This window comes from Somniosus microcephalus, chromosome 16 (assembly GCF_052327205.1).
Source record: "Somniosus microcephalus isolate GS21.2 chromosome 16, FLI_Smic_1.0, whole genome shotgun sequence".
Lineage (NCBI taxonomy): Eukaryota > Metazoa > Chordata > Chondrichthyes > Squaliformes > Somniosidae > Somniosus > Somniosus microcephalus.
In genome coordinates, this window is record NC_141002.1 from 105,113,288 (window position 1) to 105,140,002 (window position 26,715).

The window sequence follows — 26,715 nt, forward strand, 5'->3', positions numbered from 1 at the left end:
GCCCTGCGGAGCATCTCATTCCGTCTTTGCTTTACTTCTCCTCGACACAATTTATGTGCAGCCAACATTCAACCAAAGCCATTGCAATCAGCCCGTCAGAAAGGCCGACCTCATTCACACTGTCTTTATATTATTCATTGGAGGAACTGAATTCAGGCGGTTTTCAATAACTGCAACACGAGCGACGGGCCAGGTTGTGACTCACTCACCTTGAAGCGAATATTTAGTCGCCAATATTTATCTCCCCGACTCGATAATTACACCTGATCGGAGATGAGCTAACATGGTTGGGTAGGCGAGGGGCGAGTGTGGGGCGAGGGGCGGCACGGGGGTGGGCGTGGGGTGAGGGGCGAGGTGGTGGACGAGAGAGGGGACGAGGGGCGTGAGGGGCAAGGGAGTAGGCGTGGGGCGAGGGGAGCGAGGGTTAGATAATCTGGTAGTAGATTAGGAAAGATCAGGTCTGCTGGACTTGACACTGTGGACGATTTAATTGCTGAGCTTTCACTAAAAACCCGTCCCTTGTCAGAGGGAAATAACAGCCGCAGTCAGTGAACAAGCAGACAAACTAGATGCTGGAAGACGGAAACAAAAAAACACAGGCTGAAAACACACTGGGCAAGAAATTCATTATCGCCGAGGGTGAGGCCGACTGTCAGTACACCCCCATTAATGTAAAGAAGTGCAGCACTTTGATATTTTGTGAGAATAATTTTTAGAGGCCGTAACATTCGGGAGACTAAACAACCTTTGAATGACTGATTTAAACTGTTGCACAATCTCAGACTGACGAGGAAGCAGTGAAACTCCACTAACCCGAGAGCGGCGACTCATTACTCACGATCCCTTTAAGTAGCGCCCCTGGAGCCGGCTACCGACTGCTTCACGCCTCCTCCCCCTGTCGCTGTCGGGGCGAGGCGCTAAGGCAGGGGGCGATACTCAATTTGGTAGATCGGGCGCCCAGTGAGTGTTGCACGCTCACTAACGTCACCATCTGCCTGGCGCTGACGTCCCCAGCACTAACTTGTACCGGCGGCGCTACGGGAGCGGGGGGGGGTGGGCCGAATTTGGCTTGCGGCTGGATTTGCCTCGCCGCTGTGCTACTGCCTAAGCACCTGTTCGCACCCCCACCAGGCGCTAACCAACCGAATTTCTGTCAAGAGTGGGATTGCCAACCCTTCAGGATTGGCCTGGAGACCCCAGGAACTGAGGATTAATCTCCAGGACACTGGCCGCGAGCAACACCCAGGACAAACACCGTAGAGGCACTAAAAATAATCGTGTGGTTTTTTTCCCCCATTTTCTTTGAACACTTTTGTTGATTAGTTATAAAAATATTGGGGGGGACGGGGGGGGGGGGGGAAAGTGACAACATATGAACTGTGAACCAAGGAAGGAATGACCATGGTAGACGTGATCTTTTTAACACAATAGCAAAATACTGCGGACGCTGGAAATCTGAAATAACAACAGAAAATGCTGGAAACACTCAGCAGATCGGGCAGCAACGAGGAGAGAGAAACAGAGTTAGCGTTTCGGGTCAATGACCCTTCGTCAGAACTCTTTTTAAATTCATAACAAATTTAATGTTGACAGCCAAGAATCATCCAATCGAGGAGCGAAGAGTCATTTCGCTGTCCAATTGGCTGCGAGTAGGCGGGGCGCTACGAGGATGGACATGTCGGGCAGCCAATGGCGGGTGAGCGGGGGCGGGATTGGTTGGCGGCAGCACGTCATGTGATGGAGTCTCCAGGGATGGTCACCAGAGCGGAGCGGGGGCGGAAACCAAACCAAACACTACTTTGGGTTCGCAGACCCCAGCATCTGCAACATTTGACCCCTTGTGACCCCACCTCATTGTTCTTTGATGTAATGTTTTCCTGACTGACTTGTTTGGACACCATTCACACCTTTGATTGCTGTGATTATCTCTCTGCCGAGGTGTGATAAATGGCAGTTGGAAAGATTACCTGTAAACATCTGACATTATTCTCTGACTATATAAGCTGTGTCTTTATGCATTTCTCCACTTCACCTGACGAAGGAGCAGCGCTCCGAAAGCTTGTGATTTCAAATAAAGCTGTTGGACTATAACCTGGTGTTGTGTGACTTCTTACTTTGGGTTCACAACAGGGAATTTTCTTCTCAACAGGTTTGCTACTCCCTAATCTTAAATTTAGTCTGACAGTTTGAGAATGAGCATTTCACAGCAACAGGGAAACAAGAACTACAAATGTTTAAAATGTCAGTGGCTGGAATCCAGCATTTAGCAAATAGGAAGGTTGAAATGAAACCATTTAGATTAATAATTAACAGAGAATCAGGAGCAAAGATTACAATGGGGAAGCATTTGCCTGCTGGGTGGAGGGACTTCAAATCTATCCACTACATTCATGCAATATTCAAGGCAATGATTCCATGGAGATAAATTGCTGGGGGGAGGGGAGGGGAGGGCTATTAAACAGCTGCACGATTCAGTGGCTCTATTCTCCGAGTATTTCAGCAGATGGGATTCAGTGCTTGACAGAATGAAAGAACATGTGTTTCTGCAGTAACATCAGAAAATGCTGGAAATACTCAGCAGGCCAGGCAGCATCCATGGAGAGAGAAGCAGAGTTTCTGCAGCACCATTCATGACCTCAGGACGGCCCAGATCAATGAATTTGTTTCAAAGTGTTGTCACTGGGGCAGATCTTGACTTTGTGTAATAGAGTACAACAGGTAAAAGTGAAGTCCATTGAAATAGAGACGGGGAGAGAGGTGAAGCGGGCGGCTGACTCGCCTTTACTCACTTTACATCATCGCACCAAGTCAAAATCTACTCCAAACTTCTTTAAATGTAGGGAAACAGAGCAACCAATAAGACAAACGTGCAACTAAACAGTTTTGGTGATATTGGCTGATGGATAAGCATCAGCCAACACACCAGGAGAACTCTTAAATCCACCTGAAAGGGTAGACGGGGCCTCGGTTAAATGTCTCATCACAAAGACAGTACCTCAGACAGTGCAGCGCTCCCTCAGTACTGTCCCTCCGACAGTGCAGCCCTCCCTCAGTACTGCCCCTCCGACAGTGCAGCGCTCCCTCAGTACTCCCCCTCCGACAGTGCGGTGCTCCCTCAGTACTGCCCCTCCGACAGTGCGGCGCTCCCTCGGGACTGCCCCTCCGACAGTGCAGCGCTCCCTCAGTACTGCCCCTCCGACAGTGCGGCACTCCCTCGGTACTGTCTCTTCGACAGTGCGGCGCTCCCTCAGTATTGACCCTCTGACAGTGCGGCGCTCCCTCAGTACTGCCCCTCCGACAGTGCGGCACTCCCTCGGTACTGTCTCTTCGACAGTGCGGCGCTCCCTCAGTATTGACCCTCTGACAGTGCGGCACTCCCTCAGTACTGCCCCTCCGACAGTGTAGTACTCCCTCAGGGAGTATTGGCCTGGATTATGAGCTGAAGTCTCTGGAGTGAAACATGAACCCACAAGCTTCTGACTCAGAGGTAAGTCACCAGATAATACCTGGTAAGCAAAGTGGATTGTAATTATACAACCGACCAGCTGTCCCCTTATCCCAGGCAGCAATTTGAAAATCTGTTGGTTCTGTATCCTGGTGCACATGTGACCCCAGCATAGTACAGGAAAAGCACCAGGAAATCTCCTGATCTTTGCAGATTACCAAATCCTACTTTTGCCCATTATATAAATGATTGATAATGTGATCGGTTGTGTAGTGTACACGTCTGGTTCTGGGCAGCGTTTGTCTATTGCTCCTTTTCCTGGGGCAAGTATTTGTCCCACAACCAACATCACTAAAACAGATTGTTTGGTCATTTATCACATTGCTGTTTGTGGGAGCTTGCTGTGCACAAATTGACTGACACGTTTCCTACATTACAACAGTGACTACACTTCAAAAAGTACTTCATTGGCTGTGAAGTGCTTTGGGATGTCCTGAGGTGGTGAAAGGCGCTAGAGAAATGCAAGTCTTTCTTCCTTGCCCCTCGCTGCACTACATTGTACTTCTGGAGGGTTGACTGGCGAGTAGGAATGAGGCCCCCCCAGGGACCCAGCAGTGGGTGGTCTCTGCCTGCCTGCAGGGTGTGCTGACCACAACCGGCAGGAAGCCACGCGCAAGAGCCTCCCTGGGAAAAGGATCTATTGCCTCCTGAAACAAAGCCTCTCCATGCTGGCCCTGCCAGCTCTGGTCCATCCACCCCCACCCCCGACACCAGCACGCAACCCACCCGCCAACAGCCCACCTGGAGTCAGGGGTGCCTGCAACCAGCAGAAACTGGTCCAACATCACCATGGTTATGGCAACGGAGCAGGAACTCGTGGCTTTGCACCTACTTAAATCAGTAGTTTAAAAAAACTAATTTGGATGTGGGCGTCGCTGGCAATGCCAGCATTTATTGCCCATCCCTAATTGCCCTTGAGAAGGAGGTGGTGAGCCGCCTTCTTTAACCACTGCAGTCCGTGTGGTGAAGGTACTCCCACAGTGCTGTTAGGGAGGGAGTTCCAGGATTTTGACCCAGCGACGATGAAGGAACAGCCGATATATTTCCAAGTCAGGATGGTGTGACTTGGAGGTGGTGGTGTTCCCATGCACCTGCTGCCCTTGTCCTTCTAGGTGGAAGAGGTCACGGGTTTGGGAGGTGCTGTTGAAGAAGCCTTGGTGAGTTGCTGCAGTGCATCTTGTAGATGGTACACACTGCAGCCACGGTACGCCAGTGGTGGAGGGAGTGAATGTTTAAGGTGGTGGATGGGGGCCAATCAAGCGGGCTGCTTTGTCCTCGATGGTGTCGAGATTCTTGAGTGTTGCTCAGGTAAATAGAGAGAGTATTCCATCTCACTCCTGACCTGTGCAATGCTGTATAACACCAGATCACAATGCAAATAACTAGTTATATGATGCTGTTCTTAGAATGCCAGAGGCGACTGTAGGTTTTGGTGATAGGAATCATCAGTTTCCATGCATGTGATGGATTAAATGAGATCATCTATCTGTGCTTATCTTTGAGATACTTAACAGCAGGCAGAATATAACCTCATATTAACATTCGATTATCTTCTGGTGCGGGAGCCTGGAATTCACCTCATTTTCCGATGATTAGATAGTTGCTCGACCACAATACAAAGAGATTTCAGTTTATGAAAGTAAAATGCTATCACTCATCACTCCAGTGACCTGGAGCTTACATTGCAAATAACATCATTTGCTCTTTCCATGTATGTCATTCTCTTTTTGTCTCACGTATCTGGGTTGTTACGGGCCACCAAAGCCACACTACTTTAATGCCAAAGGAATGGAGAGTCTTACTGCAGCAATCAACAGTGAGTGTACGGTATCGGACAAGCAGCTTTCACAGAATCAGTGAATGATGAGCACAGGAGGCCATTCGGCCCATCGTGCCTGTGCCGGCTCTTTGAACGAGCTCTCCAATTAGTCCCACTCCCCCCTGCTCTTTCCCCATAGCCCTGTAAATTTTTCCTTTTCAAGTATTTATCCAATTCCCTTTTCAAAAAGTCACTATTGAATCTGCTTCCACTGCCTTTTCAGGCAGCGCGTTCCAGATCACAACAACTCGCTGCGTAAAAACATTCTCCTCATCTCACCTCTGGTTCTTTTGCCAATTACCTTCAATCTGTACCCTCTGGTTACCGACGCTCCTGCCACTAGAATAAAAACAGAAAATGCTGGAAACACTCAGCAGGTCGGGCAGCATCTGTGGAGAGAGAAACAGAGTCAACGCTTCAGGTCGATGACCTTTCTGTGTTCTGACCAAAGGTCATCGACCTGAACCGTTAACTCTGTTTCTCCCTCCACAGATGCTGCCTGACCTGCTGAGTATTTCCAGCATTTTCTGTTTTTATTTCAGATTTCCAGCATCCGCAGTATTTTGCTTTTGTACTTCTGCCAGTGGAAACAGTTTCTCCTTAATATATCAACACCGTTCCTGATTTTAACACCTCTATTAAATCTCCCCTTAACCTTGTCTGCTCGAAGGAGAACAACCCCAGCTTCTCCAGTCTCTCCACGTATGAGCTGTTTGCCTGAAGATATTCTCCTAACTGAGGCAGCGGTGAAGAAATCAACTGCTTTTTGCTGAATTTACAAAAGAACTGATAGATTAAACCCTTGCGCCCCGTGTTAATTTCCCATAATTCGCGCTCCACCTACAGTCCTGTCTCGTTTTGCATTTTACTAAATATGAATTGACTCTATTCCCGTCGGCAAGTGGTTGATCGCTGAGCCACGAGCCATGTCAGGACATGCTGACCGTAAGGGTGAGTCACTAGTAACTGGAAATCAGTGAGCCCAATAAAGCTTGAAGTGGGCTGGCGACGGCCGCTCAGCTCCGCTCCAGGGGTCAGTGCGGACTCACCGCATCAGCAGTAATTAGGGGTCTTTTGGGTTTGCACTGCGCAGCGCAATCTTCGCAAGGAATGTCTCTGCCGATTAAATGGCATTCCTCTGCTCGGTACACCAACTCCTTTAAAAGCCATCGTTAAGTTTAGCAGAACAAACGCACTGGCCCAGAATTTGCTGGCAAAATTCACGGTGAGTTTAATGGCGCTCGCCATTATTAACGTGTAAATCACCCAGTGACATGTGGAGAGGGAGAGATACGGCGTGAGTTGTGAATCGCCACAAGTTGCTGGATGATTTGTGTCGCTCCGTTGTCCGCCTCGTGAAAACGACAGCTCGCCCTCCGCCTCCCTGTGAGCTTCAAGAAATTGCTGCATTTGTTAATTACCCATTTAAACTCACCGCGGAAAGTTAAAGCTGGTCCTTAACAGCGTAAGCACCCTTTTAATAAGGAGATTTCTGCTCTGGCAGTGCCACTCAACCTCTCCGGCCCAGAAAGGGAACAATTGAAACTGTGGAGTCTCATTTCTGCAGTTAATTAATTGTTCGAGATTTTTTAAATTTTAAATGTAAATATCTTTTTCTTACTTTTCCTTTCTATCTCTTTCTTCACTGTCTCTTGATCCATAGAATAGTACAGCACAGAAGGAGGCCATTCGGCCCATCGAGTCTGTGCCGGCTCTTTCGAAGAGCAATTCAATTAGTCCCACTCTTTCCCCATATCCCTGCAATTTTTTCTCCTTTAAGTATTTATATCTAATTTCCTTTTGAAGGCTACTATTGAATCTGTATCCAGCACCCTATCAGGCAGCGCATTCCAAATCCTAATCACTCATTGCGTAAATTTTTTTTCCTCCTGACGCCTCCGGCTCTTTTGCCAATCACCTTAAATCTGTGTCCTCTGGTTATCGACCCTTCAGCCACTGGAAACAGTTTCTCTTTATTTACTCAATCTAAACCCTCCATGATTTTAAATCTTGTACTATGCACATCTGGATCATCCAGAGATTAAATAGCCTGAAATCTGATATGGTCCATCTAGGCACTATGTACCCCACCCCCACCCCACGATAATAAATTTACATTCAATTTGTGGGATTCTTGGTGCCTTTGGAGAAGATGCAGCAGCAGACAGTTTAGATGGGCTCCTGAACGGGTTTCAATCATTCCTTCTCAGACAGTCAACTGCCAAGTTTCAAGTCTGATTAATCATGCACCCATTTCACCACAAACCAAGCTTGCCATTTCACTATACCCAATCTTTCTTTCCCACTCTTTTTCTCTTTCTGTACCTGATTTGACTGTAATTCATCCTATTTCCTTCTCCATCATTCCTGTTTCTTTCTCAATCCTTAAATCTCATTGGTTGAGGTGGTAGACTGTTGATCCCATCATTCACCGAGGTCCCAGATGACCTGTTGCCCTCACCGCCCCGTTATCAGCTCGCACTTACAGCAAGATACGGTGCAAATTATATACCAGCTGAAGGGTGCGGGGAAAAGGTCTAACTAACGGGGCTCGCTGCGAGGGGCCCCACTCCAACTAAATCCAGGCCAATAACACAAAACACAATTCTAACTGATTCAACAGATCACGGTTAGCGCAGGTCCGATCGAAGTTGCGGTATGAAGCAAATGTTAGGCATCAGCCGTGGCTCAGTGTCAGAAGGTTGTGGGTTCAAGTCCCACTCCAGAGACTTGAGCACAAAATCACAGCTAACACTCCCAGTGCAGTACTGAGGGAGTGCTGCACTGTCAAAGGTGCCGTCTTTCTTAGCCAGCAGGTGCTGGTAATGATTCTGATATTCCCATTTACTCCTCCTTTAGACCCATCTTTTGTTTCTTTACTTGTCCCATTACTGTAGTGTATGTACCTTTAAGAGAGAACTACTTTTACAGCTCCTGTATACTGTAGTACCGGCAGTGACCACACCTGTATATAAGCCTTGAGCAGGCATCTGTACTGTTAGTCTTTAGACTACCCTCCTCCAGTAAACACCTGTTGATTGTTAATCTACAGCCTCCGTCTAGTTATTGAAGAACACCATACCTTAAGATTTACGGGTTCAACAGTGGCGACGAGGTCGATTCAAATCTACCTGCAACTCTGCATTTCCTTCCAAGGATTCGCTCCAGGAGGACGGTGGAAGAAAGTCGAGGCCAGAAGCACGGGCGTCAACCACGAGCAACCGCCCAGTCATCCGGCAGAGAGAGTGAACATCGCAGGGGCGGCTGTTGAGAGCTGGGCTTGGTTCTCCAGCCACGATGATCCAGCAACAGACTGGCAACAGGTGCAGCGCAGACCCTTCCTGGACAGCGGCGGCTGGAGCCGACTGACGGCACAGAAAAGGCTGAGCAGCGTCGATGGGGTAAGAGAGAGGGTGGAGTGCACAGGGCGCAGCCGGGGGTTGAAGACAGAGTGGCGTCGACGGAAACAAAAAGAGAGAGAGGGTAAAGCCGGGGTTCAGGACCGAGCGGCGGCAATGAGAGAGGCGCACACGAGAACGCGCAGAGCGCAGCCAGGGCTCAAAGGTGGAGCAGCGTCCGCGGGGAAAGAAAGGGAGCGTGGGAGACGCCATTTGAGCCGTGCAGAAGAAGGGAGAGTGCGCCATTTGAGCCGCGGAGAAGAAGGGAGAGCGCGGGAGACGCCATTTTTGAAGCCTCAGCGGAGAAGAAGGGCGAGCGCGGGAAGAACAGAAAGTGCGGGAGACGTAATTTTGAGCCAGCGGAGAAGAAGGGAGAGCGCGGGAGACGCCATTTTAGAAAGTCTAACCACACCCAGGGATGCCGAAGAGTGGCAGTGTCACTGCGTTCGACAATGAAGTCGAAGATTGGGAGACATATGTGGAACGCATTGAGGTGTACTGCAAGGCGAATGAAGTGCCAGATGCCAGGAAAGCACTGGTAACGTATGGCTTACTGCGAAACCTAATAACCCCAGAGAAGCCAGTGGATAAGGATTTCAAAAGCATAGTGGAAATCCTACAGGACCACTTAAACCCCACACCGCTGCTGATAGCAGAAAGATTTAAGTTCCACAAAAGGAACCAGCAGAAAGACGAAAGTAATGCTGAGTATTTAACGGAACTGCGCAAGCTATCGAAACACTGCCAGTTTGGAATGGGACTAACAGATATGTTAAGGGACAAGTTTGTGTGTGGGCTTCAAAGTGAAGGAACCCAGAAATGGCTTCTATCAGAAAAGGATCTTACGCTGGACAAGGCTTTCAGCATGGCAGTATCACATGAAGCAGCTGCACGGGGCGCTGCAGAGATACAACGGAGACCGCAAGAATATGGCACCAATGAAATGTCATATGGAGCAGGGAAGTGTTATCGCTGCGGCAGAATAACACACGACCAGAAGGATTGTTGGTTCAAAGACCAAGTGTGCAGACAGTGTGGAAAAGCAGGACACATAGCAAGAGTCTGCAGGTCAGGGAAGAAAACCAGCAGCAAGAAATCTCCACAGGAGAAGTACAAAAAGGTACATAAGGTGATGGACAGTAGTTCAGACGAACAGAAAAGTGATACAGACTCCGGAAGCAAGGAGCTGGGTTGTCTGAAACTACATAATGTAATCAAAATGGAGGATCACCAGACTATCTGGGTCACGCTCAAGATAGACGGAGTCCAAGTGAAAATGGAATTGGACACAGGATCAGCCCTAACAGTCATAAACCGAAGGGACTACAAGCGGCTATTCTCACATATACCCTTGAAAGCTGCAGAGATTGTCTTGAAGACGTACACGGGGCAAAAAGTCTACCCCAAAGGAAAAATAAGGGTGAACGTAATATACAAAGGCCAGGAAATACCAAAAATGGACCTATATGTATTGCCAGATGGAGGACCACCACTACTAGGACGTGAATGGATCCGGAAGATACAATTAGATTGGCATTCCATACAGGCACTGAAGGTTGAGGCCAAAAAGGATGACGACGTCACACCTGGACGACTGTCAAAAATGCTAACTGACGCACAAGAAGTGTTCCAGGAGGGACTCGGAACACTAAAAGGCATAACAGCGATGATCAAAATAGAGGAAAATGCAAGCCCAAAGTTTTTTTTTTTTAAGGCCAGACCGGTGCCTTATGCGATCCGACCAGCCGTCGAAGCAGAGCTGAAAGGTTTGGAACGTTCAGGAGTACTGTCCAAAGTGGACTGGAGCGAGTGGGCTACACCCATCGTTCCTGTAATGAAGAGGTCATTGAGTAATACGCCTGGGGAACCAAAGAAGGTCCGCATCTGTGGGGATTTTAAGGTGACAGTGAACCCAGTCCTTCACACGGTACAATATCCGCTTCCACGGATTGAAGATATTTTCGCCTCGCTATCTGGAGGTAAACGCTTCACTAAGATTGATCTGGCCCAGGCGTGCCTGCAAATGGAGGTAGAAGAAGCCTCGAAACAATACCTCACGATCAACACTCAAAGGTCTCTACCAATACAACCGGCTGGTGTTCGGGGTAGCATCGGCTCCGGCTATTTGGCAAAGGGCAATGGATCAAGTCCTGCAAGGGATTTCAGGGACCCAGTGTTATTTGGACGACATCCTGGTCACGGGCGAAAATGACAGTGATCACCTCGCCAACCAAAGGAATGTGGGCTACGAGCTAATCGCCACAAGTGCGAGTTTTTCCAGAAGCAGATCTCGTATTGTGGCCACGTTATTGATGAAGAGGGGTTACATAAGTCCCCTGAAAAGATTGAGGCAGTAGTCAAGGCTCTAGCACCGGAAAATGTGTCACAACTGAGGTCGTTCCTCGGGCTGGTGAACTACTACCATAAGTTCTTACCAAATTTGTCTACAGTATTACACCCACTGAACACCCTGCTGCAAGCGGGGGTACCATGGAAGTGGAATGACGAATGTAAACGAGCTTTCCAGAATTGCAAAGAATTGATCACATCAAAAGAGGTGTTGGCCAATTTCAACCCAGCACTACCAATTCGGTTGGCGTGTGATGCATCACCCTATGGTATTGGAGCGGTGCTGTCGCACAAATTCCCAGACGGGTTGGAGAGGCCAGTAGCCTTTGCGTCTCGGTCACTAACCTCAGCAGAGCGCAACTACACCCAGGTTGACAGGGAGGCCCTCAGCCTAGTATGGGGAGTAAAAAAATTCAACCACTATCTGCATGGGCAGAAGTTCACCTTGCTGACTGACCACCAACCACTTGTCTCCATCTTTAATCCAAAGAAGGGCGTTCCGGTGATGACTGCACAATGGCTACAAAGATGGTCCCTTTTTCTAGGGGCGAACCAATATGAAATAGGGTATAAGGGCACGAAACAGCATGGAAACGCTGATGGGCTATCACGCCTGCCACTGCCTACTGTGGAGGAAGCACCAGCAGTGGACCCTATCGAAATATTTTATTCGTCGATAATTTACGCTTGCCAGTAACTAACGCGGATATAGAGAAGGAGACCCGAAATGATCCGACACTGTCTCGGGTATATGATTTGACAGTGAAGGGATGGCCAACACATGGCGACTCACTGTTGCCAGCATTCTCATCCAGAAGAGAACAGCTGTCAGTATGCCAGGGGACAGTGATGTGTGGATCCCGAGTGGTAATTCCACCCAAGTTAAGGGAGAGAGTGCTCAATGAGCTTCACGAAGGCCATCTGGGAGGGGTGAAAATGAAAAGCCTTGCTAGGGCTCATGTGTGGTGGCCGGGGATCGATCAACAAATCGAGGACCTAACAAAGAGCTGCTCAGGATGCCAGAAGGTCCAAAATGCACCACCACATGCCCCTCTACACCCATGGGAGTGGCCCTCCTCTCCATGGCAACGGGTGCATATTGATTTTGCTGGTCCATTCATGGACTCAATGTTCTTAATAGCAGTGGATGCGCACTCGAAATGGCCTGAGGTGATCAAAATGTCCTCCACCACTACAGAGAAAACGATTGCAATCCTACGGACCATATTTGCCAGGAACGGCTTGCCAGAGCAGATTTGCTCTGATAACGGACCACAGTTTGTGTCCGAAGAGTTTCGGAAATTTATGAGAAGGAATGGGGTAAGGCATTACACATCCGCCCTGTATCATCCAGCCACAAATGGATTGGCTGAGAGGTTCGTACAAACCTTTAAAAAGGCAATAAGGGCCATGTGCGATGATGACATTCCACTACAACATAAGGTGGGCAATTTCCTGTTAGCCTACAGAAATGCGACACATACAGTTACCAACCAGACCCCGGCCATGATGTTCTTTAACCGAAGGGTGAGATCTCGTCTGGATTTGCTCAGACCAAATGTGCGAAGAAATGTTGAGGATAAGCAATTCCAGCACATCAATGAGAAGCCGACAAGGAGCTTCAATGTAGGACAACCAGTCTTGGCCTGCGACTACCAAACAGAAAAATGGCAACCCGGAACGATATGCACACGGCAGGGGCCACTAATGTACACAGTGGATGTCGGGGAGAACATTGTGAGACGCCACGTCGACCAGATCCTAGCGTCACAGGAACGAGTCAACCCCATGACTCGCGTACCTGGGGATGAACCCGACATACCGGTAGCATCTACCCCAGAAACAGTAGCAGCGGAAACTGATGAACTAACCGACGAAAGGGGGCCAGAATCGCCTCCACACCAAGAACAAGACACTCAGGAAAGGCGCTATCCAGAAAGGATCAGGAAGCCACCCCCAAAGACTGAATCTATAAATGGACTATTTCAGTTAAATGTGCATGTTAAAGTGTTAACTGTTATTTGAATGTTATGGGTACTGTTAATCTAAAAGGGGAGGAATTGTACTGTATGTACCTTTAAGAGAGAACTACTTTTACAGCTCCTGTATACTGTAGTACCGGCAGTGACCACACCTGTATATAAGCCTGGAGCAGGCTTTTAGTCTTTAGACTACCCTCCTCCAGTAAACACCTGTTGATTGTTAATCTACAGCCTCCGTCTAGTTATTGAAGAACACCATACTTTAAGATTTACGGATTTAACAATTACCATCTCCTTTTGCCTCACACCACCATCCCTTTTCTCATTTAATCTTTCCTGAATTACATAAGAATTAGGAGCAGGAGTCGGCCATACGGCCCCTCGAGCCTGCATTCAATAAGATCATGGCTGATCTTTGACCTCAACTAGGCCTTCTGCCCTATCACAGACCTTCCCTTCTATTCTTTCCTCCCCCCTTTCCCTGCCTCTGCAATCGCTTAAAACCTGTTACATCTCTAACTTTTTCCAGTTCTGACGCAGGGTCATCGACCTGCAATGTTTAAACTCTTTTTCCCTCTTCACAGATGATGCCCGACCAGCTGAGTGTCTCCAGCATTTTCCTGTTTTTTTATTATTGGAAGTGTTTCCTAATTGGCTATTTCCTGACCAATCCAAATATCCGAATGCGCGCTTCGGGTTCACGCCCACCTGTCCCTTTAAGGAAGTAACAGCAGACGTGCCCCAGAGGGCAAGCAGCCAGGTTTTCTGTCTTCTCTGTATTCATGCTCCCAAGCTTTGCGTCAAGTCAACCTTTAAAAATTGGCACAGCAGCAAGTTATTGGAGCTGTTGCTACAATGAGTGACTCTCCCACGGGTGTGGTCTGTTTCTTAAAGAGAAAATCTGTTTGTGTAATTCACCTGTGGCCATGCATTCATTCCCCTAACTCCCCGACACATGAAGCACGTCTGTCTGTATAGAATCCAAACCACCTGGTGAGAAGTGAGAGGTTGTACCCATCAGGAAACACTGAACAGGCGGGGGCTCTTTTCTCTAGAAAAAAGAGAAGGCTGTGGGGCGACCTGATAGAGGCCTTTAAAATTCTGAAGGGGTTCGACAAGGTAGGCGTAAAGAAGATCACAAGGAATTATTTAAACATTTAGAGAGGGTATGGGGGAATCTCCACTCTATAAATATTTAAATTGAGGCTAGGTGGAATTTGAATAATAGAACGATACAGCACAGGAGGCGACCATTTGGCCCATCGTGCCTGTGCCGGCTCTTTGAAAGAGCTCTCCAATTAGTCCCACTCCCTCGTTCTTTCCCCATAGCCCTGTATCTATTTTCCCCTTCAAATATTTATCCAATTCCCTTTTGAAAGTTGCTATTGAATCTGCTTCCACCGCCCTTTCAGGCAGCGCGTTCCAGATCACAACAACTCGCTGCGGAAAACAATGTTTCCTCATCTCCCCTCTGGTTCTTTTACCAATCACCTTAAATCTGTGTCCTCTGGTTACCGACCCTCCTGCCACTGGAAACAGTTTCTTTTTATTTACTTTATCAAAACCCTTCATACTTTTGAACACCTCTATCAAATCTCCCCTTAACCTTCTCTGCTCTAAGGAGAACAACCCCAGCTTCTCCAGTCTCTCCACATAACTGAAGTCCCTCATTCCTGGTATCATTCTAGTAAATCTCCTCTGCACCCTCTCTAAGACCTTCACATCCTTCCTAAAGTGTGGTGCCCAGAATTGGACACATTACTCCAGCTGAGGCCGAACCATTGTTTTATAAAGGTTTAGCATAACTTCCTTGCTTTTGTACTCCATCTTCTTCTTCTTAGGCAGTCCCTCAGAGCCGAGGATGACTTGCTTCCACATTAAAAATGAGTTCTCGGGTGACTGGCGAGTCCAATGCGGGACCTACAGTCTCTGTCACAGGTGGGGCAGACGGTGGTTGAAGGGGCGGGGTGCTTGGGTTGATGTGCGCTCCTTGCACTTGGAGTTGGCTTTCCCTACCCCCTCTCTGCCGATCACACCTCCCCAGAGGTCTGTGTCCTTTCCAAGTCTGGCGTTAAAGTCGCCAAGGAGGATCAGCTTGTCGCCCGTTGGGACTCGGGACAGGGATTGTTCGAGGCTGGAGTAGAATTTCTCTTTGGTCTCGTCTGTGGCTTCCAGTGTTGGGGCGTACGCACTGATGACCGTAGCGCACTGGTTCCGGGCTAGGGTGAGCCGAAGATTCATGAGGCGCTCGTTTATACCGCAAGGGGAGTCTCCGAGACGTCCAACTAGCTCATTTTTTAAGGCGAAGCCTACCCCATGGAGGCCGCGTTCTTCTTCTTCAGGTTTGCCTTTCCAGAAGAAGGTGTAACCACCGCCTTGCTCCTTGAGCTGGCATTCCCCTGCCCGCCGGGTCTCGCTTAGGGCGGCGATGTCAATGTCGAAACGTCCGAGCTCCCGGGCAACGACAGCAGTACGGCGTTCCGGTCTGTCACTGTTGGGGTTGTCCATGAGGGTCCTGACTTTCCAGGTCCTGAACTTCATTTTAAAGGGTGGAAGATGCCTGTGCGTGAATTCTTTTAATGTGGGGTGGCCGTTGCACACCAGCTACCACACGGGCTTGCCTCTTAATAAAGCCCTTGTGCAACAAAACTCTCTCAGTTTTGACATTTTCAATTGACCCCCAGCCTCAAAATCCTTTTGGGGGGGGAGAGAGTTCCAGATGTCCACCACCCTTTGTGTGAAGAAGTGCTTCCTGACATCACCCCTGAACGGCCTGGCTCTAATTTTAAGGTTCTGCCCCCTTGTTCTGGACTCCCTCCACCAGAGGAAATAGTTTCTCTCTATCCACCCGATCAAACACTTTAATTGTCTTAAACACCTCGATTAGATCGGCCCTTAATCTTCCATATTTACAGGAATGCAAGGGAATGTGTTGAAAGCAGCTTCAGAGACTTTAATGGCCAAAAACAAACCAAGTCATGCGTTGCACATTGGAATAAAGTCACGGCTTTGAGCTAACCCATAATGATGCTGAAACATAGAACTGTGTTGCTGGGCAACCCACCCACACGGATCCAGATAAACCTCTGTCCAATTGACATTGGGTCAATTATTCAAATGCAAAGTGAGAATGACTCCCATGTTGCTTATGTCAAATAAACCCACTGGCGAGACAACACTTTCTAATCCTGTTATCTGTTAACCACAAAGTTAATTTGTTCACTTGGTAAAATGTTAGTGAACAATGTTTGATTCTTGTTTGTATTGTGCTTCAGGGCTGAAGTTATAACAAATAGCAACAGAGAATGATCCAGCACAGGAGGCCATTCGGCCCATCGTGCCCCTGCCAGCTCTTTGGTAGAACTCTCCGATTAATCCCACTCCCCCGCTCTTTCCCCAGAGCCCTGTGGATATTTCCCCCCTGAAGTACCGGGGCTAAAAGGGTTAAATTATGAGGGCAGGTTGCAGGTTTTAAGACACACAATCAGGAAGTGTACCTGATGGGATGTCATTCTGACCCCAACAGTGGTGCTAATAGCTTCTTGAAAACAAACACTAAGTGCAGTCTTGTTGTGGTTTTAACTGGAATATAAAGGAGAGGGAATTATACTGCAGTTGTATAAAAAAACTGGTCAGACCCCACCTGGAGTGACCGCGTTCAGTTCTGGGCCCCGCCCCTCAGGAAGGGTATCTCGGCCTCGGAGGGGGAGCAGCGCAGATTCACCAGAGTGATCCCGGGGCTAAAAGGGTTAAATTCTGAGGACAAGTTGTACAGACTAGGCTTGTGTTCCCTGGAGTTTAGAAGATTAAGGGGTGATCTAATTGAGGTGTTTAAAATCATTAAAGGATTTGATCGGGTGGATAGAGGGAAACTATTTCCTCTGGTGGGGGGAGTCCAGAACAAGGGGGCAGAACCTTAAAATTAGAGCCAGGCCGTTCAGGGGTGATGTCAGGAAGCACTTCCTCACACACAGGGTGTGGTCACACAGAATTCGCCCCGATGTATTTTACGGAGAGCTGTCGACTGTGGGAGTACGGAGCGTGGGCCATTGACAACTCCTCCCTGATGCATAAATGCTTCAATGAATCCATCACTATCGAGAACTAAAGGTCACAACCGGAACCCTAAGGTTTGCAAGTGAAAGAAACCAGCCTGAAAGTTTAGATGAAAGACTGCATCGATCTCTACAACATCTCATCACTGAGCAGACTCCCAATGGCATTGTGACCCACCCGCCCGCTATACAAGCGGCGCAATTTGAATTTCCATTGAAGTCAAAGGACTGGGAAGTCGGACAGCCAATCTGCAGTGGAAGCTGTATGCCCGGGCAGCATGTTGAAAATCTACCTCCACACAGAATCAGAGAATCTTACAGCACAGAAGGAGGCCATTCGGCCCATCCTGCCTGTGCCGGCTCTTTGAAAGAGCTCTCCAATTAGTCCCACACCCGCCTGTTCTTTCCCCACAGCCCTGCAAATTTTTCCTTTTCAAATATTTATCCAATTCCCCTTTTGAAAGTTACTATTGAATCTTCTTCCACCGCCCTTTCAGGCAGCGCGTTCCAGATCACAACAACTCGCCACGTTAAAAGATTCTCATCTCCCCTCTGGTTCTTTTGTTAATCACCTGAAATCTGTGTCCTCTGGTTGCTGGACTATTTAATTACTTACTCTGGATGGATGAGCTAAGATGGACTGAGTGGCCTCCCTCATCAGTATTCATCTTGTGAGCATTCAGCAAAGTTCCCACACACGCACCCCTCAGCATTTGGCAGCACAGAGACACAGTCAACGCAGTGCTTGACCGCTGGGAGAAGCCTGTTGGTTGCTTGGCACACCCTCCGCTATTGGTGCCAAAAACTGTCTGGATGGTAACTTTGAGGCTCGATGTTAACGGAGTTACGACGCTCCGCGGTAAAGGCTTGGCATCAAATCACCGCTTCACCTCTGTCGACTTCAATCACCTTTTTTAAAAAGTCTGAAGAGTGTGAAATGTGATCAGATGGTCTCTGGGTGAAAGAGGCCAGAGCAGTCACCTTGTGAAATTATTGACCAAGACTGGGAGAATAGGCTGCTCTCTCAGTTACAGCAGTGGGAGTAAATTACACTACACCTGACATTAAAAAGATTTCTCTAGCCCCTTTCACAACCTCAGGATGTCCCAAAACGCTTTACAGCCAATCAAGTACTTTTTTGAAGTGTGGCCACTGTTGTAATGTAGGAAACACAAGAGTCAATTTTCGCACAGCAAGCTGCCACAAACAGCAATGTGTTAATGACCAGATCATCTGTTGATTGAGGGATAAATATTGGCCAGGACACCGGGGAGAACGCCCCTGCTTCTGTGTCGTGGGATCTTTTACTTGAGAGAGCAGACCGGGCCTCAGTTTAATGTCTCATCTGAAAGACGGCACCTCTGACAGTGCAGCACTGCCTCAGTACTGCCCCTCCGACAGTGCGGCGCTCCCCGAGTACTGCCCCTCCGACAGTGCAGCGCTCCCTCAGTGCTGCCCCTCCGACAGTGCAGCGCTCCCTCAGTACTGCCCCTCCGACAGTGCAGCGCTCACTCAGTACTGCCCCTCCGACAGTGCAGCGCTCCCTCAGTACTGCCCCTCCAACAGTGCAGCACTGCCTCAGTACTGCCCCTCCAACAGTGCAGCGCTCACTCAGTACTGCCCCTCCGACAGTGCGGCGCTCCCTCAGTACCGCCCCTCCAACAGTGCAGCACTGCCTCAGTACTGCCCCTCCGACAGTGCAGCACTCCCTCAGTACTGCACTGGGAGTGTCAGTCTAGATTTTGTGCTCAAGTCTCTGGAGTGGGACTTGAACTCTCAACCCTCCGATTCAGGGGTGAGAGTGCTACTTGCTGAGTCATAACTGCGCATGTCTTGCTTTCCGTAGCTTTGGAAACTCTGTCCGGGGATCAACAGCAGCTCACCTCATGCAGCCAGTGGTGTTGTAGAAGATGTCGGGATCCACATCAAAATTTTTGACGTCTCCATCTGGCCAGCCCGAGAATGGAATGATGATTGATGATGTCAAGGGATCTAGAGCACTTTGAATCAGATCAGCCTTCAGATGTTCATTCGAAGACAAGTTCCACAGTAAACCTAAAATGTGCACAAAGAACGAGTGAAAAATCGGTCAGATGAAGAGGATCTTTCGCCCTGAAAAGGGACCTGCATTTATTACTTAAAACGGAGGCAAAATCCTCACCAGAACTGCCCGGCCTCACAAAAAATGAAATTCTATTTTACCAGCAAGGCATGTTGGTGTGACTACTCCTGTAAGCACCAGATAATCAAATCTTCAACTGCAAGAAGGGATATCGAGGCACTGGACAAGGTGCAAAAAAGATTCACATGGATGATACCAGAACGGAGAGGTTCTACCCATCAGGAAAGATTGAACAGGCGGGGGCTCGTTTCTCTAGAAAAGAGAAGGCTGAGGGATGAACTGAGAGAGGTCTTTAAAGGTATGAAGGGGTTCGATAGATTAGGTGTAGATGTTTCTACTTGTGGGCGAGACCAGAACTAGGGCCATAAATAGAAGAGAGTCACTAATAAATCCAATAGTGAATTCAGGAGAAACTTCATTACCCAGAGAGTGGTGAGAATGTGGAACTCGCTACCACAGGGAGCGGTGGAGGCGAATAGTATAGATACATTTAAGGGGAAGCTGGGTAAACACATGAGGGAGAAAGGAATAGAAAGATATGTTAATGGAGTGAGATGAAGAGGGGTGGGAGGAGGCTCATGTGGAGCAGAAACACCGGCACGGAGCAGTGGGGCCGAATGGCTTGTTTCTGAGCTGTACATTCTATGCTTCCAGACAAAGCTCCAGATGATTGCGGATGTAAAACAGGAGACGACAGATTCAGAGAAATTTCTTTCTGCAGAGGGTCGAACGTTTTGCAAAGCAATAGGTGAGGCGGAGACCATTGCATCTTTTGAGGGAAAAGTGGATTAATATTAGAAGCAGAGGGAGATACAGGGCTATGGGGAGAGCGCAGTGAAAAGGAACTGGTATTAGATTGTTCTAGCAAAGAGCTTGCAGATAAAAGGGCCGATTGGCCTCCTCCTGTGCTGTAAACATCTGTAGTTCTATGGCTGTTCTTTAAAACCAAGCAGTAACAATGATACAAGTCAGCAACTCCAATAATCATTTAATTTTCCGCTCTCTCCCAAGTCTTCACAGAACATTGAGTTTTTCCTTCCACCCTCCATAAAGTTGAGCTAAACCAAAACTCAGCTACCCGTGTCCTAATTCACAGAAACATAGAAACACAGAAGATAGGAGCAGGAATAGGCCATTCGGCCCCTCGAGCCTGTTCCACCATTTAATGAGATCATGGCTGATCATCCAAATTCAGTACCCTGTCCCTGCCTTCTCCCCATATCCCTTGATCCCTTTAGCCTTAAGAAATATATCCAACTCTTTCTTGAATATATTTAATGAACTGGCCTCAACTGCCTTCTGTGGTAGAGAATTCCACAGGTTCACCACTCTCTGGGTGAAGAAATTCCCCCTCATCTCAGTCCTAAATGGCTTACCCCTTATCCTTAGACTGTGACCTCTGGTTCTGGACTCCCCCGCCATCGGGAACATCCTTCCTGCATCTAGTCTGTCTAGTCCTGTTAGAATTTTATAAGTTTCAATGAGATCCCCTCTCATTCTTCTAAACTCTAGTGAATATAAGCCCAATCGACCCAATCTCTCCTCATACGTCATTCCTGCCATCCCAGGTATCAGTCTGGTGAATCTTCGCTGCACTCCCTCCATGGCAAGAACATCCTTCCTCAGATAAGGCGACCACAACTGCACACAATACTCAAGATGTGGTCTCACGAAGGCACTGTACAACTGCAGCAAGACATCCTTGCTCCTGTACTCGAATCCTCTCGCTATGAAGGCCAACATACCATTTGCCTTCTTAACCGCCTGCTGCACCTGCATGCTTACCTTCAGTGACTGGTGCACAAGGACACCCAGGTCTTGTTGCACTTCTCCTTTTCCCAATCTATTGCCGTTCAGATAATAATCTACCTTCCTGTTTTTGCCACCAAAGTGGATAACCTCGCATTTATCTACATTATACTGCATCTGCCATGCATCTGCCCAATCACCCAACCTGTCCAAATCATACTGGAGTTTCTCTGCATCCTCCTCATAGCACACACGCCCACCCAGCTTTGTGTCGTCTGCAAACTTGGAGATATTACATCTAGTTCCCTCGTCTAGATCATTAATATATATTGTGAATAGCTGGGGTCCAAGGACCGATCCCTGCAGTACCCACTAGTCACTGCCTGCCACTTGGAAAAAGACCCGATTCGCACCAAGTCCCGTTCGCCCATCACCCCGGTGCTCGCTGACCTACATTGGCTCCCGGTTAAGCAGCGCCTCGATTTCAAAATTCTCATCTTTTTTTCAAATCCCTCCATGGCCTCGCCCCTCCCTATCTCTGTAACCTCCTTCAGCCCCACAAGCGCCCCCCCCCGCCGACCCCGAGATATCTGCGCTATGCTAGTTCTGCCGTCTTGAGCATCCCTGATTATAATCGCTCAACTATTGGTGGTCGTGCCTTCAGCTGCCTGGGCCCTGAGCTCTGGAATTCCCTCCCTAAACCTCTCCGTCTCTCTCACCTCCTTGAAGACGCTCCTTAAATCCGACCTCTTTGACCAAGCGTTTGGTCATTGGCCCGAATTTCTCCTTATGTGGCTCGGTGTCACATTTTTTGTCTTTTAATACTCCTGTGAAGCGCCTTTGGGTGTTTTACTACATTAAAGGCGCTATATAAATACAAGTTGTTGTTGCTGGCCGACAAAGAGTTATTCAGACTAATCCCACTTTCCAGCTCTTGGTCCGTAGCCCTGTAGGTTACCGCACTTCAAGTGCCTATCCGAGTACTTTTTAAATGTACTGGGAATGTGAGAATGACCAAATAATCTGTTTTAGTGATGTTGATTGAAGGATAAATATGGGCCCCAGGAGACCGGGGAGAGCTTCCCTGCTCTTCTTCGAAATAGTGGCCGTGGGATCTTTTATGTCCACCTGAGAGGGCAGACGGGGCCTCGGTTTAATGACTCATCCCAGAAACGGCCCCTCCAACAGTGCAGCGCTCCCTCAGTACTGCCCCTCCGACAGTGCAGCGCTCCCTCAGTACTGCCCCTCCAACAGTGCGGCGCTCCCTCAGTACTGCCCCTCCGACAGTGCGGCGCTCCCTCAGTACTGCCCCTCCCACAGTGCAGCGCTCCCTCAGTACTGCCCCTCCAACAGTGCGGCGCTCCCTCAGTACTGCCCCTCCGACAGTGCGGCGCTCTCTCAGTACTGCCCCTCCGACAGTGCGGCACTCCCTCAGTACTGCCCCTCCGACAGTGCGGCGCTCCCTCAGTACTGCCCCTCCGACAGTGCGGCACTCCCTCAGTACTGCCCCTCCGACAGTGCAGCGCTCCCTCAGTACTGCCCCTCCGACAGTGCGGCACTCACTCAGTACTGCCCCACCGACAGTGCAGTGCTCCCTCAGTACTGCCCCTCCGACAGTGCAGTGCTCCCTCAGTACTGCCCCTCCGACAGTGCAGTGCTCCCTCAGTACTGCCCCTCCGACAGTGCAGCACTCCCTCAGTACTGCCCCTCCAACAGTGCAGCGCTCCCTCAGTACTGCACTGGGAGCGTCAGCCTGGATTATGGGCTCAAGTCCCTGGAGTGGGACTTGAACCTGTGACCTTCTGACTCAGAGACGAGCCATTATCCTGAGCTGGATTGCCCCGGTGGTCACCATTTATGTTGGTGATCCACGAGATACCCCTATTCTGGCCGGCCTGTACAAACAATACGCGGCGTTTCACTTGTATTTGGGAGCACAGGGCTCCCAATACAGGGAGACCCCTCCCGCCTCCCCGGCACCTGCCGCCACTCACAACGACGGCCAAGTTTGGGACAGGTTGGGGCTCTGCTCTCCCCCCGGTCATCGCGGGTATTTCCATGTAAGACATGGACTCGGCGTATCCGTCCCCTGGGCTCATTTCTGGACATTACAATAGACTCCCGCCAATGTTACGGCAGGAGTGTATGGCAATGGCCACAGCATTTTATGGACCAAGGGGTTTTAAACTCAACTTTGGCAGGGGGTAAAAAAAAAAGGGTAGGAGCTGATCAGCTGCTCGTTATCCTCCACCTTAAACATTCACTCCCTCCACCACCGGCACACCGTGGCTGCAGTGTGTACCATCTACAAGATGTACTGCAGCAACTCGACAAGGCTTCTTCAGCAGCACCTCCCAAACCCGCGACCTCTTCCACCTAGAAGGACAAGGGCAGCAGGCGCATGGGAACACCACCACCTCCAAGTTCCCCTCCAAGTCACACACCATCCTGACTTGGAAATATATCGCCGTTCCTTCATCGTCGCTGGGTCAAAATCCTGGAACTCCCTCCCTAACAGCACTGTGGGAGCACCTTCACCACACGGACTGCAGCGGTTCAAGAAGGCGGCTCACCACCATCTTCTCGAGGGCAATTAGGGATGGGCAATAAATGCCGGCCTTGCCAGCGATGCCCACATCCCAGGAATGAAGTTTTTAAAAATAGACCCAGTGTCAGGGATAAGGATAAGCGGGCGGTGTGCCTAAAAGAGGGCCGACAGGCACCCACCCGCTCTACCCCGCCTCCCTGAAGTTAGCTTTAAACCCACTTAACGTTTAAAGTGGTAAAATGTCATTCAGAAACAGTCAATAAATGCTAATGAGCTCACCAGTGATTTGTTTCTTTGTCTCGATGTCCTTGGTTTGTCCCAATAGTTGCACCAGTTTCTGGAGTCCGTGATGATCCTTCACTTCAATCTTGCTATCATTCTCCTCGAACACGCCATTCCGGATCGCCCCACAGACTGCCCTTTGAACTTCGACATCCTCATTGCTCAGAAGTGCAATAAGTTTCCCAATTCCATCCAAAGCGTAAAGCTGCGTAAAATTAGCATTTTTGCAACATTCAGCCGTCGGTCACATTACATTACAGACAACACACAACTACTCGCATTTACATAGTGCCGTTAACGCTTCACAGGACTGTAATCAGATCAAACTGAGCCACATATGGAGATACAGTATTAGGGCAGGTGATCAAAAGCTTGGTCAGGAGAGGCAAGTTTTAAGGAGGGTCTTAAAGGAGGAGCGCGTTATTGAGGCGGAGAGCGCCGTATTGAGGCGGAGAGCGAGGTACTGAGGCGGAGAGCGAGGTACTGAGGCGGAGAGCGAGGTATTGAGGCGGAGAGCGAGGTACTGAGGCGGAGAGCGAGGTACTGAGGCGGAGAGCGAGGTATTGAGGCGGAGAGCGAGGTATTGAGGCGGAGAGCAAGGTAAAGAGCGAGGTATTGAGGCAGAGGGCGAGGTATTGAGGCGGAGAGAGAGGTATTGAGGCGGAGAGAGAGGTATTGAGGCGGAGAGATTTAGGGAGGGAATTCCAGAGCTCAGGGCCTCGATGGCTGAAGGCACATGATGGGACGTCTCTCTAATTCTGTCTCCTCCTTTAAGACCCTCCTTAAAACCTCCCTCTTTGACCAAGCTTTTAGTCAAGGGCGAAAAATGGTATCGGATCTCACTTATAATCAAATTACACAAATAGAATTTCAACGGGTAATAGGGCATTTTCTGTGAGGCTAGATGTCAGCGTAGGTTGGAGATTGGGTAATAGAACTTACTGGTATAATTCCCCGACCCATGCTCCCCTCCAACAAGCCGTCGCTCTCCCAGTGTGGCCTTGCTAAATTTGCAGTAAAGTTTTCAGATAGATAGAGACCTCCATATCATCGAATCAGAGACTTACAGCACAGGACTGAGATGAGGAAGAATTTCTTCACCCAGAGAGTGGTGAACCTGTGGAATTCTCTACCACACAAGGCAGTTGAGGTCAATTCATTAAATATATTCAAGAAGGAGTTAGATATATTTCTTAAGGCTAAAGGGATCAAGGGATATGGGGAGAAAGCAGGGACAGGGTACTGAATTTGGATGATCAGCCATGATCTCGTTAAATGGTGGAGCAGGCTTGAGGGGCCGAATGGCCTACTCCTGCTCCTATCTTCTATGTTTCCAGGAACAGGCCATTCGGCCCGTCGTGCCTGTGACGACTCTTTGTCCGTAACTCTAAGTACCTCACCCTCAAGTAACCTGTCCCACTCCCCTTCAAAATTATTTTTGGAATCAACTACATAGTGTGAAACTGGAGTCACCTGTAGGCCAGACCGGGTAAGGGTGAATATGAAAATATTTGAAAACAAACCAACTGGCTAGACAGAGAATGTAAACTCTTTGTAAAGCAAGACCACTTCTCAGGAAGGCAAATGGCATGTTGGCCTTTATTGCAAGGGGGATGGAGTATAAGAGTAAGGAAGTCTTGCTCCAATTGTACAGGGCCTTGGTGAGACCACACCTGGAGTACTGGGCACAGTTTTGGTCTCCTTATCTGAGGAAGGATATACTTGCCTTGGAGGCGGTGCAACGAAGGTTCACTAGATTGATTCCTGGGATGAGAGGGCTGTCCTATGAGGAGAGATTGTGTAGAATGGGCCGATACTCTCTGGAGTTTAGAAGAATGAGAGGTGATCTCATTGAAACATACAAGATTCTGAGGGGGATTGACAGGGTAGACGCTGAGAGGTTGTTTCCCCTGGCTGGAGTGTCTAGAACTAGGGGGCACAGTCTCAGGATAAGGGGTCGGCCATTTAAGACCAAGATGAGGAGGAATTTCTTCACTCAGTGGTTGTGAATCTTTGGAATTCTCTGCCCCAGAGGGCTGTGAATGCTCAGTCGTTGAGTATATTCAAGGCTGAGATCGATAGATTTTTGGACTCTAGGGGTATCGAAGGATATGGGGATAGTTCAGGAAAGTGAAGATCAGGTCGATGATCAGCCATGATCTCATTGAATGGCAGAGCAGGCTCGAGGGGCCATGTGGCCGACTCCTGCTCCTATTTCTTACGTTGATTAGTTCAGTCCTTTTAAACGCCATGAAACTCTCCCTTTTACTTTAAAGGTGAAGTCCGAGTTACCTCTTTCTTTGCATCAGGTCTTTGGAAGCATTCGTGTTGGATGAAATTAGCCCCGTACACCATGTATTCGACGTTATCATGTGACAGGGCGGAGACCGCAGTTTCCATTGTCCACTCACCATCGTCATCCCCATACACACTGACACAAAACAGAGGCACATGCATTAGACCCGCGCCAGCATTAACACCAAACGTTTAACGTCAGTGATGTCAAATGTTAGACTAGAAACGTTTAATGATCAGTAGCAACAACAACAGCTTGCATTTATACAGCGCGGTTAACATCCTAAAACATCCCAAGGTGCTTCACAGGAGCATAATCAGACAGAAGTTGACCTCGCGCCACATAACGGGAAATTAGGGCAGGTCAAAGAGGTCGGTTTTAAGGAGCATCTTAAAGGAGGAAAGAGAGGTAGAGAGACGGAGAGGTTTAGGGAGGGAATTCCAGAGCTTAGGGCCCAGGCAGCTGAAGGCACGGCCGCTAATCATGACACGATTATAAATCGGGGATGCCCAAGAGGGCAGAATTGGAGGAACACAGAGATCTCGGGGGGTTGTGGGGCTGGAAGAGGTTACAGAGATAGGGAGGGGGCGAGGCCATGGAGGAAAACAAA

The 26,715-nt window shown here is 48.9% G+C and overlaps 1 protein-coding gene across 1 annotated transcript in view; it reads right to left on the minus strand.

The window, feature by feature from the left end:
* LOC147106465 (plakophilin-2-like) overlaps positions 1–26,715 on the minus strand; it is a 77,894-nt gene that overhangs the window by 23,541 nt on the left and 27,638 nt on the right. Inside the window, exons 4-6 of the mRNA XM_086009666.1 lie at positions 26,102–26,240; positions 23,807–24,014; positions 18,992–19,163 (exon numbers count right to left, since the gene is read on the minus strand). Coding sequence (XP_085865792.1) covers positions 18,992–19,163; positions 23,807–24,014; positions 26,102–26,240 — 519 coding nt within the window. The remainder of the gene's footprint in view (positions 1–18,991; positions 19,164–23,806; positions 24,015–26,101; positions 26,241–26,715) is intronic.